This window comes from Thermobia domestica, chromosome 17 (assembly GCF_964235325.1).
Source record: "Thermobia domestica chromosome 17, izTheDome1.hap1.1, whole genome shotgun sequence".
Classification (NCBI taxonomy): Eukaryota; Metazoa; Arthropoda; class Insecta; order Zygentoma; family Lepismatidae; genus Thermobia; species Thermobia domestica.
Window position 1 is genome coordinate 181,083,117 of NC_137470.1, and position 21,119 is coordinate 181,104,235.

The following is a 21,119-nucleotide window of genomic DNA, read 5'->3' on the forward strand; positions in this document are numbered from 1 at the left end:
GTTTATTCTGTGAAATATCGTGGTAGAAATTCTGCAATTATATTCTATAGATAGAAAGCGAAGCTGATAAACATGGTAAAATAACGAAGGAAATGATCAGACGAAAAAAAAAATACATTCCGAAAATTCATCATGCGAAATGTGGTTGTCGCCAACAGAAATCAAACTCATGACTTTGAATATTAGATATTTCATATAAGAACGTATCTTAATTTTTTTTTTTTTATCCTATAACCACTCACTTCAAAATTGAGTTGATTTTGAATTTAAAATCCCGTTCAGCAGCGAGGCTATATGAGACATGGACCTACTGATTAACGTGGAATCCAAACCACACTAACTCCCGTCGGGAATCGAAACCAGGTTTCCCACGCCAAATGCTCAGACGCTAACCACTAAGCCACAAAGGATCTCAAAGTGGCAAACAATTGACAAATAACAAACTACCCGAAGTGAACTTCCGAGTGGCTATAAAGGAAACCCGAGATCGATTCCTGGCGGTAGGTCATGCGATTTGGACCCTATGTTAACGTGTTGATTAACGTTTCATATGGCCACGGTGCTAAAGTGGACTACAAACTTTAAATCAACCAGAACATCCAATCATTTTTTTTTTCGAAAATATCGATTGCATTATGTGTATTATGGTAACAAGAATTTTAGGAAAGATCCAAAAGATGGATCAAAAAATTGCAATCTTGGCCAATAATTAATTTTTGAATCAGGATCCACAAAATTTTTGAACGGACCCTAAATCGGGTTTTCATATTTTGTACGGAATAAGCACATTATACTGAGTTAAGCGATAGTTTGGATTTAGCTGCACTATATGCAGTTCTCTAGATATAAGGTGTACAAGAAAATTTTGATTGAACCGTCAAATATGATGCAGCGGCAAATATATATTATATATATATATATATATATATATATATATATATATATATATATATATATATATATATATATATATATATATATATATTGTTATCCATGTTCTGGAATGCTTAAATATATTTATGCATATGTTACAAATTTCTACACCTAATTGCATTTTCAAAAATAAGTGATCCAGATTAAATTTGCATTTCAAGATTTCCTTGTTTCTTTTTTGTTAAACACACATGTTATTGACACCATACCGGAATATCTTCGGACAGTACCTTCTAGATTTTTACTTAGAACCCGTTGTATTGAACTATACGAACTTAAAACGTGCAATCACAATAAACAATTAAAGGTGAAAGTAAACACAATGAATTCCTGAATGAAAGCAAGTCCTATGTACTAGGAAACACTTGTAAAAATTGCCTGTCAACATGGACCAAAGCAACTGAACAACTTGAAATAAGCGACCAGCCTTTATAGCTGTATCCAGTATATCGTAAAGTAAATAATGATTTTCCATTGTCAAAATTCTTATTGTAAAAAAGAAAAAGAAACATATTCTTTATTATAAAAAAAAACTTATTTAACTGGAAGATGGTCTGCTGTTGTAATTGGTCGGCAGAAAGCGGCCAATGCTAGCGTTCGTTTTTTCCCCCTGCAGGGAAAAAGATTTCAAGGTTTATAAAAGCGGGGAATACTGACTGGGTCAGTGTCACACTTCTTCCGCAAGCCATCGCAGCAACTGGACTAACTGTCGCTCGCAACAAACGGCGAATCAGCACGCTTCGGCAACAATGAAAGCGAAAACACTGGTAAGATGAAAAAGCATTGTTCTCCTTTTTGAGATATTTCAGATTGCACTAAAGCAAGTTTTTATATCAGATTTATAATTCGTTATCCACTTGTAAATAATTTTAATTAATTTTTAAAATCATTTAATATCTTATAAATATATTTTCGAAAAATTCTTTTTTAAAAGAAAATTGAAAGTGATATTAAAACTAAACATTTATAATTCATCTGGAAACACATTAAAATTATTCATAGCCAATAAACAATATCACATGGAGAAAATATTTTAACAAATCACCTGTTAATTATTTTATAGTTTTCATGGAAAATAATGAACATATTAAAATAATTAACATGTTTTAAAACAAAATCTTAAAGTTATGTGTAATATCTTAAATATTTTCATAGTATCTTTGAAACAACGTTCCCAACGTTGGACTTAATAAACGATATAAAATTAAAGTAACACGATAAAAGTAATCATAAATATTTGTCATCTATTTACAATAAAACACAAACTACTTTTAATATTCTTTTTCTTAATTTGAATATTAATTTTTCGTTTCATAATTGCGTTAAAACATTGCTCTTCATTCATCAGCATAAATTTTATATAAATTTAATATCCAAGCAAGGAAACGAATGGAGTATGAACTCAGAACATGTGGAAAAGAAAATTCACACTTTTTCAAAAATATTTTTAAAGTGTTAATTGTTCATTACCATAAAAGTCAAAAACACGTTTGACATTACCATCAACTTTAATTACTTGAATGATATGTATTTTAGTTAATGTTAATTATAAAATTAAACAGTATATATTTTGAGAAAAGATGCTTTGGTGTTCTCTTGTTATTTTTGATGCTTTTTGTTTGTAGTGCAAGCTATAATTTGTACAATAATTAGTTATTTACTTAGAACAAACATGAGTTTCAAAACATTGTAATTTGTCTGTCTTTTTACGTGTAGCAATTTACGGAAATATTAACAAAACAATATAATAATTTATTATCTAATTATTTAAATATTATTGCTAGTCTTGAGAATGAATATAATTACTGTTTGCTTCATTGTGATAACTCGCAGCTTGAAAACTGTATGACACCCACGTTTGTAATGTTTTCAGTGTCCGTCCTTTGATAATAGTTTAAATAAGTAGTGTAGACAAGTGTTAAGAAAAAAGACCGATATTGGTAGTGAGAAAGCATATTGTGGGTGGAATTTCAAAGAATCCATCAAGTACGAGGTGGTACCACTTTAAAATACACTTCTGGAATTTGACAAGTTTGAAATATTTGTTTAGAACAAAACTTATTGTTAAAATGCAATCAAAACTTGTAGAGTTTAATTTAAATTTAAAATTTAAAAAAAGTGTTTAGTTGAATTTAATTAGAAAAAGTCAATAAAAAAAACATTGATCTGGTTCAATATCAGATTTTCTTTTTCTTAAAACATGCAATTTGGACACTGGAATTGATTATGAAACTTTATACTCAGCTATGAATTGAATACAGAAAATATGTAAATAGGAACAAAAGCTTAATTTTTGGAATAAACATGTTATTTACAAAAGTAGAACGAAAGACTTAAACAGCATATTTTCTCAAAATGACGTTTCTCTTGAAAATTTCCGAAATTGAGTTACTTCTGCAATACTGATTTTTGCTTTACTTGAATCTCTAGAGAGCTAAAGTTAATTTCAACCCCTAAAAACATTCTCTCTAAATCGGTTCATTACTTAAGATGTTAATTTCAGAAAATATGTACATTTCTTTTATGCGTTAATAATTTAATTCAATAACATATTCACAGTTACAGTATAATTTCCTTCAATTTACTTCAATTATACTGTTTTAATTTTAGTAATATAATAGTAAATATCTTGAAAAAAATAATCTGGTATTCTCTTATTACTTTTAGATCTAATTAGTTTTAGTAGCAATAAGAATTCACGTAAATAATGTATGTATTTACGTTAAAAAGTATTTAGGTTTCAGCACGTTTTAAATGGTTTGCTTTATTCTAATTTTATATACTAAAATGTATTATTAATTATATCATAACGTTTTGATCCTTTTGCTTCACAGTACTTCACTAAAACTGATTTTTGTGCAAAATTTGATAATTCAGACATATTACCGATATGAGTGAACTCCAATAGGGTAAACAATTTCCTGGTAAATTAAACAAGAAAAATATAACTTTCTATAAATGGACTGCCTGGATGTCAACTAGCCTAACTCCAGATTTTTGTTTAATGGACTAATGCTTTCGTTCAATTCTGTAGATAAGTACTATTCTTAAAATATTCTTATAATCATAAACTCGTTCGTTGCGAATTTGGTTGCCTAAACAACAGAAATATAAAATGTTCTTGGTGTATGGAACTTTAAGTTTCACTCCTTGGAAAATTTCATTTTTATATTGGACCACTTGAAAGGGTTAAGCCAACCAGCTGGAATTCTTTTTGGAGGTTGAAATGTGTAGGTAGCACGTCCCAAATACAAACTCCTTTACTGTTGAATTTCATGAATAAGGCCACTTACTTGTCTGTTAAAGTACTAACACAATATGAACGTGGGTGAATGTGCTCCTTACCAGAAGTAAAATCCTAAACCATGACCACCACTGACAATAATGCTTCGAAGGAAACTTTAAATTCGACTGGATTCAATCTTGACATTTGCACTTGATTTAAAACGAAATTCTTAATGATTATGGCGTGGATACATAAAAATTCACGACAGTTAGGAATTTTCATATTTGAAATAAAATGAAATCTTTCATTTTAACGTCCCTTGATAATGCTCTTTAGGCTAAGGGAGACAATAATTATACCTGTAGCAAATGAATGGTAAATGGAAAAATGTTGAAATGAGAAAGTGGTATGAAACGGGAGTACCCCGAGAAAACCCCCGGACACGATGTTGTCTACCACGAACTTACTTGGTCGGATATCAAACCAAGGACCCCATACACCAGAGATAAGGGCTCCATTACTGAACCACAGTGACATTTTCATATCTGAGATGGAGATCGAATCCACGGGCACAGTTATGAACTTAGTGTATTAGATCAGTCGACTACGTTGATCTGTAAGAATTCAGTCTATAAATGAAAAAAAATATATATATATTGCTCTTCTTGACAGTAATTGTAATCCTAATAAAAGAAGCAATGTTTCAATCTTCAGTCTGTGTGTCCCGATAATCCTAATTATAAACATTAATGCTAATACATATCGCCGCCTGTGCTATCAATTGCCTTCTTGAATAATTGTATAAATCTGATATGAAGATTGTGGTGGTTTCGGTGAGAAATCTAATATATGTATAAAGTATAATCAATTAGAACTTTTAATTAAACACAATTTCAATCTATCATATCTAGCAGGCCGAAGGCTCGAAGATAAAAACTGGTAGTTGTAATTATAGCCAAATAGTTCATTTGTAGCCACATAAAAAGTGTGTGATATTCCATATTTTCTTAACATTCAACATTAAAATATCAATATTTAAAATATCAATGACCTTTCCGTATTCATTTTGAGTCATTGCCTGTCCTAAATCTAATCCTAACTACATGAGCTGACAAATTATTGAACACTTCCTGTAGGGGTACAATGATTAAATTTGGCATGATTGTAGCTTTCCGAAATTAGCCCACAGGAAAATTGCCGAAACTGAATATTTTTAATTTTTAGGGTTTAAACAGGGCATGAAGAATTTCCCTATATTATTTAAATGTTTTTTGTGGACCTATAATCTCATGTTTTAGGTACTTGGAATTGGAATAAAAACTTGAAATTCTGTATGCTTGTACGTTTTCGTTAGCATTACCTAAGTGAATCATCAGAAACAAAAAATTCCTATCGTAGAGTGTTTTTATGCGGAGCTGAAAAATCTTTCCCATTTTATTTATATTTATATAGGACGTCTTCTACACCCCAAAATGTTTAGGCGCTTCCGGCAGGATTAGAATGATGAAATTTGGCATGATTGTAGCCTTCCAGGACTATCCGACAGGAAAATTGCCAAAAGTGAATATTTTTAACTTTTAGGGGGCCGAAAGGGGGATGAAGAAATTCCCATACTAATTAAATGGACGTTTTATTGACATACAAAATCTTATCTTTTAGATAGTTGAAATAGAAAAAGAAACTATAGAATTGTGGGTTCAGGAGATGCGAGGGCATAGACCGAGAAAAGACAGTGTGCGGGGGAGGGGGGCGAATCCCCAGGATGGACAGATTCAGGAAATATGAAGAGCAAGTTCACGAAATTCACTGTTGATGCAAAGGTCGATAGATAGGTCGGCAGAGCCCCCAGCTAGCCAAAGACTAGTCAGAATATAATATGTGAATAAGACTGTCTTGAATTCTTTATAATTTCATTTCATTTGATTCCATTTGATTTCATTGTAATTGATTTCATTAGCTTTGATTTAATTTAATTTGATTTTTTGAGTCACTTTCAGCAGCGAGGCTATATGAAGCTGACATCTACCGCTCAACTTCGTGTCCGAACCACCTAAACTCTCGCTGCGAATTGAACCCGGGTCTTAACTTAGCCAAGAGTGAGCTCAAATAAAAAAAAATGTTGAAAAATCCTCGTTTACGTTCTGTTTCTTGGTATCACTAATTCTTAAACCTATTCGTAAATGTGTTTGCAGACAGCAATAGTCTAATATTATTATTTTATTGTTTTAATGTTTTTCGGAAGCACACAAAATTGGCAGTTAATTTTCACGATTTTACAGTCAAGACATGATTTATCGTTTCAGATTTCAAATAGACGGGTACACACCTTGCTTTTGTGTACATATTACAATAAATAGTAACTAAGATTTTCCTGTCATACATTAAAAAAAGGTCTGCATTTATCCAATTGTTTTATTGGTAATTCAAACCATGAACACAGAAGTACTAAAGTTGAAAAATGTTTATTCAACTACAAATAACTCTATTATGCTCTTCTGTCTTGTAGGGGCCACAGTGGCTCAGTGGTAGGGAACTTATCTCTGGTGCGTGGGATCCCGGTTTGTGGTGGGCAACAACGTGTCCGTAGGTTTTCTCGGGGTACTCTCGTTTCCTTCCACATTCTCATTTCACCAATTTTTCCATCATTATTCATTTGCCATAATCATTGTCTCCCTTAGCCTAAAGGGCATAATCGTGGGACGTTAAACTAAAATATTTTATTTTCAATTCTCTTCTGTATTGTTACTGGCACAAAGGTTTAATTTTCGAATGTGTTTCAGTAATAATTATAAGACATGTGTAATTTCCATTTATGGTTAACTTACTGGTTTGGAATGTAACGTTCCGCTTCAATACCAAGACTATGTAAGACGTGAACCTACAGCTTAACTTGGAATCCGTACCACATATTCTCGTACCTGGAATCGAACTCGGATTGGTGGACAGACACCATGTGCGTGGGTTTTCTCAGGGTTCTCCCGTTTCCTCCCACGTTCTTCATTCCACCATTTCACTCATTCATCATCACCGTCTCCTTTAGCCTCATCGGCATAACCGCAGGACGTAAAACTTATAGAGTTCATTTCATTTTTCGAACTCGGGTTTCCTGTATGCTGATCATGTATGTACACTCATATCCAAAATTATTGTCGCATGTCTATAAATATGTTGTTTTAGGAATATAATCTGATAACGAATTCGCCCGGTATTTCTTATAATGTTAGTATCTGTATAATTGGCAAAGACATGTATGTGGCAAATTTCATATCAAAAGACCAGTAAATAAGAACAACAAAACGAAAAAAAATCTTTCTTGTCCATTTAGCAACATTTTGTTTTACTCATTCTAATTTTCGTATTTATAATTCTTTTCATATGAAATTTGCCACAAATATACATTTCCCATTAAAAGTACTCTGCAAAATCATTATCAAATTATATTCTTACAAGAAGACAGTTATAAATATGCGACAATCATTTTAGACATCAGTGTACCTAAATGGTTTTCTTTTACCGATGATAGTATATGTGGGCTAAATTTTGCGTTAAAGTGTAGAATTACATCTTACATACTTTAGGAGTTGAAAATGTTATTAAACTCAAAGTGTTCTTCTTGGCCACTCGCACTTTAGGTAAGCTAGATTCAGGGTTCGATTACCAGTGGATCTGTTTCTTTCAATCTGAATAGTGAAAATATATTGAAGTCCTTATTTCAATATACTACGATTATACCCTTTAGGATAAAGGAGACAGATGGTGAAAGATGTGGTTGAATGAGGATTTTGAAGGATACGAGGAAACCCCGAAAAAAACATTTGATTACCATGAAGTCAGATATGGCTTCAGACACAATCAGGATTATCTCGCAACAGAAGTGAGTGTTCAACTACAGAACAACTATACCAACCTTCTCAATGCAAACATGGGTTGATATTCAAATTTAAGTCGTAAAGCTCTTCTCAAATTAGCGACGGTACTGAAAAGGAACCATAAAGCTTAACCAACGTAAGCGAGTAAAAACCAAAACATTATCTTCTGTTAAGAAGCTCGTTCTCGGGGCTCGTGATCTGGATAGGGGCTCGTGATCTGGATAGGGGCTCGTGATCTGGATAAGGGCTCGTGATCTGGATAGAAGCTCGTGATCTGGATAGGGGCTCGTGATCTGGATAGGGACTCGTGATCTGGATAGAAGCTCGTGATCTGTATAGGTCCTCGTGATCTGGATAGGGGCTCGTGATCTGGATAGAAGCTCGTGATCTGGATAGGGGCTCGTGATCTTAATAGGAGCTCGTGATCTGGATAGAGGCTCATGATCTGGAAATCATTTCCTTAGTAATACAAATTTAACAAATAGTTATCTACAAATAGATTAATGGAGAGGGACACAATAGCTTAGTGGTAGAAATCTTACCTTTGGTCCCTGGCTCGATCCTATACACGTGAGTTCGTGGTGTACAAATTCGTGCTCGTTCTTCTCCCCTTCCTCCCACATTGTAATTTCACTAATTCTTTCATACACATTTACTTTCATTAGTCACATCGCTTCTTTAGACTAAAGTCAAGCAAGGATAACCAAGAGATTTAAAACTGGATATTTTCTTTCCCTGTCATTTCATTGTAAATAGATCATGTAACGTTAAACAAATATTAGACTTCTAGACTATTTTATATATATACATATATATGTATATATATGTTGGATGTCTTATAGAACGTTTTTTTCATATATTATTAAAATCGAGATTGTAAGTGATTGATAGTTCATTTTTGCTTCATAATGTAGTACTCAATAACCTAAAGGAGGTACTCGTTTCTATTTCTATTTTTATTTATTTTGAATAGTGGCATCCCTATAACGACAAGAGATTTGTGAAATTTTATTTGTTAATAGTAATTTTTAGAAGCGTCAGGAATTAGAAATTCTAATTTCAAAAAGATAGGAACATTAAATTTGAAATAAAAACAGGTGAGAATGCTTCAAAAGCATTACCATAACGAACTTAAAAAGAATGGAGAGATGGAGCGGGAACGATAACTGTCATTGTTCATACGTGTAAAAGTAACTGTTTTTCTCCGCACCTTCTTCTCCTCGCAAAAAAAAAAAAAAAAAAAAAAAAAAAGATCGCAAAATATCATCTCTCTATGACCTACAGTTCCCGAGATATGGTTTCTTAAATCTCCAGAAATTCGAAAATTTTTTTGCCAAATATCTCGGGAATGGTGGCCAGTTAGCCAGTAGCCAGTTGGACAGTGGCCACCGGTTACTATTTGTACCAAATGTTCACCATTGTCTTAGGTATTGATCAACACCAATATGATTTTTCTGTGACTTACGGTTCCCAAGATATGGTTCCAAAATCTCCGGAAATCGGGACCAATATCTCGGGAACTGTAAGAGTGACACGAAAAATTCCATCCCTTTTCAGATAGTTTTTGATGCTTTATCGAATGGAGGGCTAAAAAAAAAAAAAAAGAAAAAAAAGAAAAAAAACTGGCAAATAACAGACATACACTCTCACAAACACAGAGACATAGAGAATTCAGTAACAAACTTTTCAAATTCGTTGAAAATAAACTGTGAAATACTAAATAAATGGCTTTCTTTGGGACCACCTGATGTCAATATCAATGTTTCGAGTTCGGCAATAACACTTTTTTGTTACTGGTAGCGGACTTATATTTTCAAAACATATTTTTGCTAAGCCGTTTTAAATAAATAAGAAACCATTTATCCCTTGTGAATACTTTATGTCAATCTATCATTTTCCTTCAGTTCTAAACAAGTGTCCTTTTTCTAATACAGCGGGAGACCCGGATTCGATTCCCGACGGGAGCTCACGTGGTTAGGATTCCACGTTAATCAGCAGGTCCCGTCCCATGTAACCTCGCAGCTGAAAGAGACGTTAAACTCAAAATAAACTCAACTCAACTTTTTCAATACACTCCGAGAGTATTCTCCAGGATAAAGATGCGTTTCAAATACCCTAATTACAGCCACACACACATAAAAAAAAAGTTCTGTTCAGCGTACCCCCAGGGGATGGATTCGATGTATTTTGTTATACAGAAACTAAATTTCGAAACCCCAGGACGATTGATCTTGTCAGTTTTGTTTTATGGGCGAAAAACTTTAGCGGATTTTGGTACGTAAGACAGCACATACGGTTTTTGCCCATAAAACAAAATTGTCACGCTCAATCGTCCTGGGGTTTCAAAATTTGGATTTTGTGTACCAGAATGCATGGCTGTGTTACGTGTATCCTCTCTATCTAAAATCGCTAAAGTTTTCGACCATAAAAAATTGACACGCTTAATCGTCCTGGGGTTTCAAAATTTAGTTTCTGTATAACAAAATACATCGAATCTAAACCCTGGGGTACGCTGCACAGAACGTTTTTTTTGTACGGCAGTGTTACGTGTATCTTCCCTATTTAAAATCGCTAAAGTTTTTCACCCATAAAAAATGACACTACCGATCGTCCTGGGGTTTCAAAATTTAGTTTCTGTATAACAAAATACATCGAACCCATCCCCTGGGGTCCGGTGTACAGAACTTCTATTTTTATTTTTATTTGTTTTTTGTGTGTGTGTGTGTGGCTGTGTTATTGGGATGATAAGAACGTACTATAGTTTATTATATAAATAGTAAAGTTTGCATTTGGGGACACATAAGTGCCGCAACTTATTTCTTAATTTTAACAGCAACCCATTTATTTATTCATGTATTATCAATTCTTTAGAGTTTTGAGGGAAAAAAAGCTGGTAACAAAATATATTTTAAGATTAATTTCATATTTTAATTACGGTTAAAATTAGCGTGGGTGTATTTCGTTTTGAAACTCATTGAAGATTTAATCATAGATAAACAGCATAACTGAAAATTAATATACTGTACTGAATAAACGTAAACTTTTCGAGAGAATTTTAAATCAAAATTACCTAGAGTAGAACAATGAGCCCTACTTTTCAGTCATAATGTTTGCTTTTAATCTTCTCGTCTTTTTTAATTGCAATATTGCAATACATTCAAAACAATATTATGTTACTTCAGTTGCAATGTTCACGCATCTGACATTTATCTGTTCTTGCAATTACATTTGTATTATGAAATTAGATTCTACCATTACAAATGCTTATTCAGTAAATTACTAATTAAAACAATTTTCTTTTAATTTTTCTTTAGATCTATCGGTTTATTCTTTTTTTTTAAAAAAAAAGTACGGGACAAACATTATGCAAATTTGTAATTGCAATTGTGCATATTTTGATAAGGTTAACAGTGTTTGTTTCACAAATAATACCACTGAAAACATATGTTTATTTTCTATTAAAGTACAGATTGTTTTCCTTTTTATTTTTTAAGCTTTAAGAGATCCATTTATTAAGCGTGATTTTTTTTTTTTTTTTTTTTACATATTTTACATCAAAAAATTGCAAATTTACGGACATTCCAAAATATCAAATAATACTTTCGACAAAGTGGATATTTTCAAATATCTAGGGTCAATATTAACAGACCAAACCCATATTCACGAATACATTAGAAGTCGACTGAAAGCAGGAAATTTGTGTTCTTATTTAGTTTAAAATATTTTGTCGTCGCAAATCCTGTCGAAGGATTTGAAGCTTAAAATATAGCCTATAAAACGATAATCAACTCCATTGTGCTGTATGGTTACGAAACATTTTTGTTTACTCTGAGAGAAGAACACAAACTGAAAATATTTGAGAATAGAATCTTGAGGCGAATATTCGGACTCAAGGGAAACGGGAATGGGAAGTGATGGAAACTTCGTAACGAGGAATTGCATAGTTTTTACGGTTTACCAAACATTGTTAAGATAATCAAGTCTAGGAGGCTCGAGCGGGTAGGTCATGAAACCAGAATGGAGGAAAGTAGGAACTGTTTCAAAGTTTTAACTGGAAGTCTAATCGGAAAATGACCATTAGGAAGATCCTGGTGTAAATGGGAACATAATATGAAGATGGATCTCGCAGAAGTAGGAATACAAAGTAGAAACTGGATCCAGTTGGCTAAGGATAGAAGTCAATAGAGAGCTTTTATGAATGCAGCATTAGACCTCTGTGTTCCATATGCCATGGAGTTAATTAGTTAGTTTAGGAGTGGAGATAAAATGTACTCTCGGGATACTTTATTAATTGCGTGAATTCATTTCTCCCTAACTAGTATAGTAAATGAGACATCATTAGAAAATGACCCTATTAAAATTAGTTTCGCAGTTACTTCTATAAATGAAAGTGACGCATGCAATAACTTTTCGTTGACTCTAGTCTCGAATAATTGACTATACAATACGCATAAATCAAATAATATCCACTTTTTTCGTGTTAAATAAGTTTAGCTAATTCTCTGTGCTTCCGTTCATTTATTTTCCTATTGGAGTTATATTACAATCTCTGGATTTCTTATATGACTTAGAAAGGTATGATTGACAAGTATTGAATACGTAGTAAATTCAAAACTAGTTGAGAATGCTCCAAGAGCATTGCCAGAATGAACTTAAAAAAAATGGAGAGATGAAGCGGGAAGGATAAATGTGATTGTTTCTACATGTAAAAGTAAATCATTTTATGCGCACTTTCTTCTGTTTCTCGCAAAAACTCACAAAATATTCTCTCTATATATAATTTACAGTTCCCGAGACATGGCTCCTTAAAGCTCGCGAAATTCGAATTTTTCTGGCCAATATTTGAGGAACGGTGAACAGTTCGCCAGTGATCACTGGTTACTATTTGGTACCAAAATGTTTACCTTCCTCTTAGGTATTTATTAACACCAATATGATCTCTCTATGACTTACGGTTCTCGAGGTATGACTCCTTAAATCTCTCGAAATCGGAAATATTTTTTGGCCAATATTTCGGGAATGGTGAGTCATAGAGAGATTATATTGGTGTTAATCAATACCTAAGAGGATGGTAAACATTTTGGTAATAATAATCAGTGATGACCACTGGCAAAAACCAGTGGTCAGTTGGACAGTGGCCACAGAGCACTATTTGGTACCAAAATGCTCACAATTTTCTTAGGTTATTGATCAACAATAATATCATCTCTCTATGGTTTATGGTTCCCGAGATATGGCTTCCTAAATCTCCGGAAATTGGACGTTTTTTACTGGTATTTTGGGAACGGTAAGAGTGACGCGAAAAATTCAATCACTTTCTCAGATAGTTTTTGATGCTCTATCAAATGGAGGGCTCAAAATTGAAAAATTTGCAAATAACAGACAGACGGACAGAAATAGACACACAGACATAGAGAATTCAGTAACGAACCTTTGAAGTTCATTGAAAATACGATTCACTGAATTAAAGGGTTGATGAGCGTGTTAATGAAATACATTTGTGTTGTTCATGCGCTTATTGGAAATTTTATTATGAACGTGCATTGTAGGAATCTCTAAAAGTTTAGAAATAAAGTTAAATTATTTGATTATGTATTTTTAAAGATATTATATGGCTAAATATATGAACTTGTGTTTCAGGATCAAGGCCAGGTATGGTAATCAAATGAACTGTATATTTCAATGTTGCGCATAGTGCTGGCAATTATATTAAACACAATTATTCCGAAATGAAGTGTATAAGCTAAAATAGTATCGTCAAGGATTAATCTTATTATAGACTTCTAGGGAACAGACCTTTTTGAATTTTTCCAAAAATTTCAACCACTACTACTGAACAGATTTGCTTTAAGTTTTACAATGATTTTCAACGAACTTAAAAAGTTCGTTACTGGCTTCTCTATGTCTGTATATGTGCGTTTCTGTTATTTGCTAAGTTTTCAATTTTCAGTCCTCCATTCGACTGAGCATCAAAAACTATCTCAAACAAGTGATAGCATTGTTCGCGTCACTCTTACCGTTCCCGAGATATTGGACAAACAAGTTCCGATTGTGAGAGATTTAAGGAGCCATATCTTGGGAACCATAAGTCATAGAGAGATCGTTTTGGTGTTGATTAATACCAATATTGGTTCAGTACGAATAACAGTTATTAATTCAATAATTATTGCGTCAATTAAATAAACTTAATATACAATTTTATATAAATTTGGAGAAAAATAATTCTTTTTAAGTTCGTTCTGGTAACGGTCTTCAAGCATTCTCAACCTTTTTAAAACTTTTTTTTTTTTTTTTTTTTTTACCTACACTGAGTGCTCACTGAATTATGACCAGTCCTCCACACGAGGAAGTGTGACCAGCAGCTGAGCTGATTACTTGACCACCGTGACTGGTAGAGAAAGAACACACTCGAGACCACATGTTGGCATACAGCACATTGTTATAATGGGAGGTGGGCACGATTTAACCGCATTCCAATAATTCATAATTGTGGGTAGCCGAGGAATAGGTGCTTCAATAACCTAAACAGCAATGCTTTTCGGATGCGCCCGTTCCTGTGTAAACTCTTTCCAGCCTTAGAACAAAGTAGACATAAACAAAGCGGAATGTATTACTCCGCGACTCACACATACTTCGGCAGCCAGAGACGTGAACAGCAAGATCGTCTGCTAGTTCACTGTCGTCGCATAATTTCCACAATGTTAAGGTTATAGTTGGTTGGTAAATAATTAACGCACTGACACTATATTGGAAATATGCATTTTCTTAAGTCCTTATATAAACGAGCTTACCGCTGTTCTTGTGTCCTCGTCACATATCGTCGCCACGAAACTCTGCATTCTGCTATAATTTTAAATGAGTGGGGTAGGTGCGCGAACGCATAGACATACGCAGTAAATACTATATGTCCAAATACGCGTGAGGTTGAAATAAAGCTACATCTGTTGTTAAATATTATATATATTGCGTTTATTATCACAAAATGCAGAGTAAATTCAGATATCTTTATTTGAAATTATTATTTTAGTAGGGATTATATTGCGGTAGGATACTAGTGCAGTGAGTCCAACAACCAATCACTGGTCATCGACCCACTAGTAGTCAGGTGGGTTTGTTTACATCTACTTTTTTCTAAGGATGGAAAGAGTTATAGTGAAGGTGTACAAGGAGTGGGAAGAAATGGGGTAACGGTCTCCAAGAGACGGAACTGCAGGGGCATTTTCGAAATTTCTAGGACGACAATGCACGGTGACATCAAACTAGTACACCGCGTACTTGCTTGTGATAAACATTTCATGGAGCTGTAGCACATGAATTGCCCCCCTAACTCACCTGATCTTAACCCTATAGAACATTTATAGGATGTTGTGGAATGAGCTCTTCGCACCATGACTCCTGCACCAACATCTGTGGGCTTATTGTGGGATGCCATCAGGAATATATGCTGTCAAATCCCCGTGGAAACACATCGACACTACCATAATGCATGCCACGCCGTGTTCAGCCCGTCCTCTGAGCGAAAGGTGAACAAAAAAGTATTAGATAAAAGGTCGAAATTCAGTGTACTTCTCGAAACTAATTTTCTTTAAATATTGGAATAAAATTTTCGTCCACTTTTGAAGTAAGTGTAAGGAAACGGGAGAACTCTGGAAAAACCCATGCACACGGTGTTTGTCCATTACAAAGCTCACTTGGCACGAGCTGGGATCAAATTCATGACCCTATGCACGAGAAGTGAACGTTATTCCACTGAGTCACCGCGGCCGTGATAGGAGAAAATATGTTGGTTTAATATACAAACGTATAAAAGATAGGAGTTTTTTTGTTTTTGAAAGTAATGATTATAATAGCAATGCACTCTCTCTACGTGTCTCGGTCAGTCATTTATCCCAAAACGAATATTTTTTTTTCTTAGTTCAAGGACACATCAAGGTACAATCAACTTTTGAAAATCATCAAGGGGAATGGAAATTTCACCCACTGATGCCTTCAAAAAATAAAATAAAATAAAAAAGGTAAGAAAAGTAGTGCTACAGCTTTTCAGATGCATCCAAACATTCTAGGCTACTGACACCAATTTGATATACCGCAAGATGCGAGAAACGAAACTATCATTGGTAGTACATGTATATATATTTTTACTTTTTTGTAGTTAATATAGTTTTTTTATTTCTTTTTTTTTTAGTTGCTGGCGTCAGTTCTTTTGGTGATATGCCTGAGTTACGTCGAAGCTGGTAGGAAAATCAAGTAAGTATTTTAGCAGAGAGAAAAAAAAAATGAGGACATCCAAGATGAGGGAGAGAGAGAGAGAGAGAGAGAGAGAGAGAGAGAGAGAGATGAAAAAAAGAGAAAATATGTGGTCTGCAAAAACGAGATTTCTGAGTACGAACCCTTTCCTTACAACGGAACTGCACTTACTTTCTCCTGCATTGTTGCGTTGTAGCCTTCCCGTAAGGTGATTGTCAATATGTCAACATTACAATGCAGAGAGTTTAATGATAAACAAGTTCCACTATATGTTTTTTTTTTCTTAAATTATAGTGCAACTATTTTGGATATTAGATTAATACCTGTCACTACGTCAATATTTTATATCTAGATTGAAAAAAAATGTATATATACAGTTTTCTTTTGTCGTATTTTTCTGAGAAATAAGTACACAATAGCGGTGCAAATAGCCAGTCGTTCCAGAGCAGGCAAGACTTATCAGAAGGGCCGGACTTTGCTACATACTGAAAGGAAAGTAAAATCTTTCAGAATATAAAAGCATTAGCAAGTCACTATACATGCAAACATAAGCTAACATTATTATTATTATTATTATTATTATTATTATTATTATTATTATTATTATTATTAGTAGTAGTAGTAGTAGTAGTAGTAGTAGTAGTAGTAGTAGTAGTAGTAGTAGTAGTAGTAGTAGTAGTAGTAGTAGTAGTAGTAGTAAAAATGAAATGAGATGAAATCTTGAGTTTTACGTCCCACGGTTATGCCGGTTAGGCTAAAGGAGACGGTGATGATGAGTGATGAATAAAATGACGGAATGAAGAAAGTAGGAGGAAACGGAACAACCCCGAGAAAACCCACGCACGCGGTGTTTGTCCACCACAAAGTTCACTTGGCGGAGGCTGGGATCGAACCCGGGACTCCAAGCACTGAAGGTGAACGCTCTACCACTGAGCCACCGCGTTCGATCTAAGAATCAAGCCCAAGGCCTCATTCACCACAAAAATATGTGCTAGCGATTATACAAGAACTTAGTTATGACATAAAACAATGTGACAGCTTGAAAATCTCAACTAAGTTTCGTGAGTTGATGAATAGTAAACAGTTTAAGATTCTGTGAATGATAAGCCTACCTTATTTTTATAGTCACTATATTTTCAGGTGATTAATGTTTGAATTAGATTGTCATTATTTAGCCTAATTCAAACAATTTTGGATCATTTTCATGTATGGTATAATCCCTTTATGAGCACGTACATGGAGGAAAGATCCATTTTTAGTCACTTTTACGGTAATTTCAATAGTATTGTGAACGTAGCGTAGGACAGTTGTTCTCAACCGATGTATCGCAACATACTGCTGTGTCACGCAGTCCCGTAAGGTGTGTCGCGAAATTTGAGAATTTAAAAATCATGCACAATTTAATAATAATTAGTTAAAATCCAGACAGACTCTACCAGTCAATACCTACAGCGGTAGCAATAATGCTCAGTGCTATATGGAGTAATTATAAAAACTAATTCGTATCACTATTATAATAAATATTATTATAATAAACATTATTATTATTATTATTATTATTATTATTATTATTATTATTATTATTATTATTATTATTATTATTTATAACAAAATATCAAACAAGTGGTCGCTATGTCCTGGATGTTCTGTGAAGTGTGTCAGTCAAAAAAGGTTGAGAACTACTGGCTTAGGGTGTCCGATAAAGCCCGTCTTCAATTTTCAAAATAAAATAAAATGTATTTTAATAAATTTTATAGTTTTACATACAATAACTAAACGAAAGATGTAGAAGTGGGGCATGGTAGGTCAATGATAGATGGATCACCTCCGCTCTGAGTGGTCCCTGGTTTGATTCCCGATTATTGCGGTTTAAAGTGAGCAACATGGCTTGAGGGTCTTACTCGAGGTTCTCCTATATCATTATTTCACCAATTACTTAATAAGCATTTGTTTACATTGCTCAGCCGTTTCCTTTAACTTCTAGAATATAACTGCGTTACATTAACCCTCGAGAACTCGCAGCGCGGTCTTTTCGACCGCACCTATAAATATTCTTTGATTTTGTTTAGTGACTTTGAGCAAACTTCCCCTCACCCCCTCTAATCCTTCCCCAGACTGTATTGTTGCAACACACCACCGCTTTTGGCAAGTATACAATTCATTTAAAATTATGCAATTCATTCCTTAACATCAAATTTTACAGTGCGGTCGTTTCGACGGCGTGCGAGTTTTCGCGTGACGGTCTGTGCGCGAGTGCTGAAGGGTTAAATTAAATGTTTTCTTTATATAAAGGATGTCTTGTTCGATTGCCCAATTGTGTCCAACTTAAGAAATAAACCGGGAGCTCGTGTCTGAGCGGTTATCGTTCACGTCTTTGGTGTGAGAGACCCGGCTTTGATTCCCGGTGGGAGGACATGCTGTTCAGGTCCACCATTAAGCTGTAGGTCCACATCTCATATAGCCTCGCAGCTGAAAGGGACGCTAAACTCAAAATCATCATTATCGGGATAATCCAGAACATAAATGTTTATAAGTGCTATATTATAACTTTTAATTCAATACACAAGGAAAAAATATCACCAATGTCTTCTTGTAAGTTGCTTTATTTTGTCATTTATGGTAAGATAAAGGACATTGGTCACACCTGATGGAAGAGGTCCATGGTTCAATCCTATGCTACTACTTTTTGTGGTGGAAGACAATTGATTTGTACGGGGGATGTTCAGAAAGTAAGGTTACAAAACCTGCAGTGAAACGAGAAAATATTATTTCATACAACCAATACAGTCAACAGATAGTACATACATTTAAATTATTTCCGATATAGTCTCCACTCTACATATCGGTTGTGGCACTTTCTGCATCATGGGATGAGTGTGATGATTCCCTCCTGGTAAAAATCCTGTCCTTGCGTGTTCAGCTATGTGTTCACAAAGTGTTTCATCTTCTCGTCTGATACAAACTGATGATCTCCTAGGTGCTTCCGAATGACATTTTTGGTGTGTAATGTGATTAATTTCTTTAAAATGAAAACACTATAAGGCAGTTTAAAAATTCGAATTTCGGTTTAAATAATTCACTTGTGGTAAATATAGGAAGTTGGAGATTTTGGCCTTTAAGGGGATGTTCATGATTTAGTTTCCACCGTATCTAATTTGGTATAGCCCAATTTCCTTTACATTAACAATATTGGACAAGTGATGTTGAGTGGTAGAGCGCTTACCACTGGTGTGTGTGGTTCTTGATTCGATCCACGGAGAAGTATGTTTGTGGTGGACAACTTCGTGTCAGTGTGTTTTCTCGGGGTATTCCCGTTTCCTCCCACATCCACTTTAACTGAAATATTTCTTTTCATTTTCATTTTTGTCGATTGATGTTGGGAATTTGAAGAAAACTATTTATGAGTCATCAAACAAGGTATTTATTTAAAAATGTGTAACAATACTTATTTTTATTATTTTTTTGGGGGGAGAGGGCAGTCACAAGTTCAAAAGAGGATCAAATGTAAGATATAACCATAAAATCAACTTTCGATCTGTTATAAAGCTTCAAAATACACCATGAGGTATGTTATCCTAGGATTTAATTATGAAAATATATGAAAAGAAATTTTACGTCCCACGGTTATGCTAAAGGAGACGGTGATTATGAGAAATGAACGAAATGATGGAATGAAGAAAGTGGGAGGAAACGGAAGAATCCCAGGAAAATCCACGAGCATGGTGTTTGTCCACCACAAAGTCCACACGGCACGAGCTGAGATCGAACCAGGGACCCCAAGCACCGGAGGTAAACGCTCTACCAGTGAGCCACCGCGTCCCCATGAAAATAAATGATGGTGGGTCAAATTATAACCTCGAAAATGGGCTAGTGCTTTTATTTTAAGAGTTTCCAACAATGTCTAGATGTCTAGAATGGTTTCAAGAGTCACCAGAAGACCACACAACGTTTACGGGGCGGAGCAGAACTGTAAAAAATGGTTGTCTCTACAGAGAAACAAATTATTACATAACTGTACCAGTTTCGAAACTTTCAATTCAATTTGTACACTGGTTTCAGTCAGTGCCGATACGCTAAACAAACTATAGCTTAAGGCCTCACTCCATTGGGGGGACCCAAAAAATTAAAGAAAAAAACTGGCGTTAATGCAATTTCAAAATAATAATTAAAAAAGGAAACAAATACGATAAAACGCATATACACCAACAGTGTTTTGTATTATGTACTAGTTTGTTATGAATGGTTCCTCCGTTTTACAGCTTGCTTGTAATTAGAGTCTGTTTCTCAGTTCCCGCTTGTGATGGGATGGGGCCCCTGTAACCCAGCCCCGCATATAATCGAGACGTTTCCCAGCCCCACTTATAATGGGGCCCCGTTAAATCAGCCCTTTCTACTTAGAACCATTCGCTTTCCTACTTACAAGTTAGAATAGGGTGACCAAATTCTGACAAGTAAAAAGTAGGACACAAGTAAAATAGTATATATAGCCTACTGCGTCGGCAATATGCATGTCCTTATTACTCGACAAAAGTATTAAAGTAATTCAACACAACTCCAAACACTTTCATGAATGACAAATACAAAATTGATGAAACAATTTAAAACAATTTGATGGAGTAACATAGAGGATGTACTTTAATGAAAAAGTATGCTGAAACATAACATTTTAACGAAACATAATGAGGTCGTCTTAATGATTATTTATCCATTACTTTACAAACTTTTTTTTTTTCAAAAATGTTAACAAATTATTTTCATTAATATGTGACGTCTGTCTGCCAACTAAACATCAGGATAGTGCTTGGTGACATATTTTTCGTTTGAATGCATAGCGCGCAGAAACT

General features: G+C 34.3%; 1 protein-coding gene across 1 annotated transcript in view; it reads left to right on the forward strand.

Annotated features, from left to right (window-relative positions):
- Positions 1-1,581: 1,581 nt before the first annotated feature.
- Positions 1,582-21,119, forward strand: part of LOC145673839 (uncharacterized) — a 37,504-nt gene continuing 17,966 nt past the window's right edge. Inside the window, exons 1-2 of the mRNA XM_081743609.1 lie at positions 1,582-1,700; positions 16,214-16,275. Of these exons, the coding sequence (XP_081599735.1) occupies positions 1,683-1,700; positions 16,214-16,275 (80 nt within the window). The 5' untranslated portion in view covers positions 1,582-1,682. The remainder of the gene's footprint in view (positions 1,701-16,213; positions 16,276-21,119) is intronic.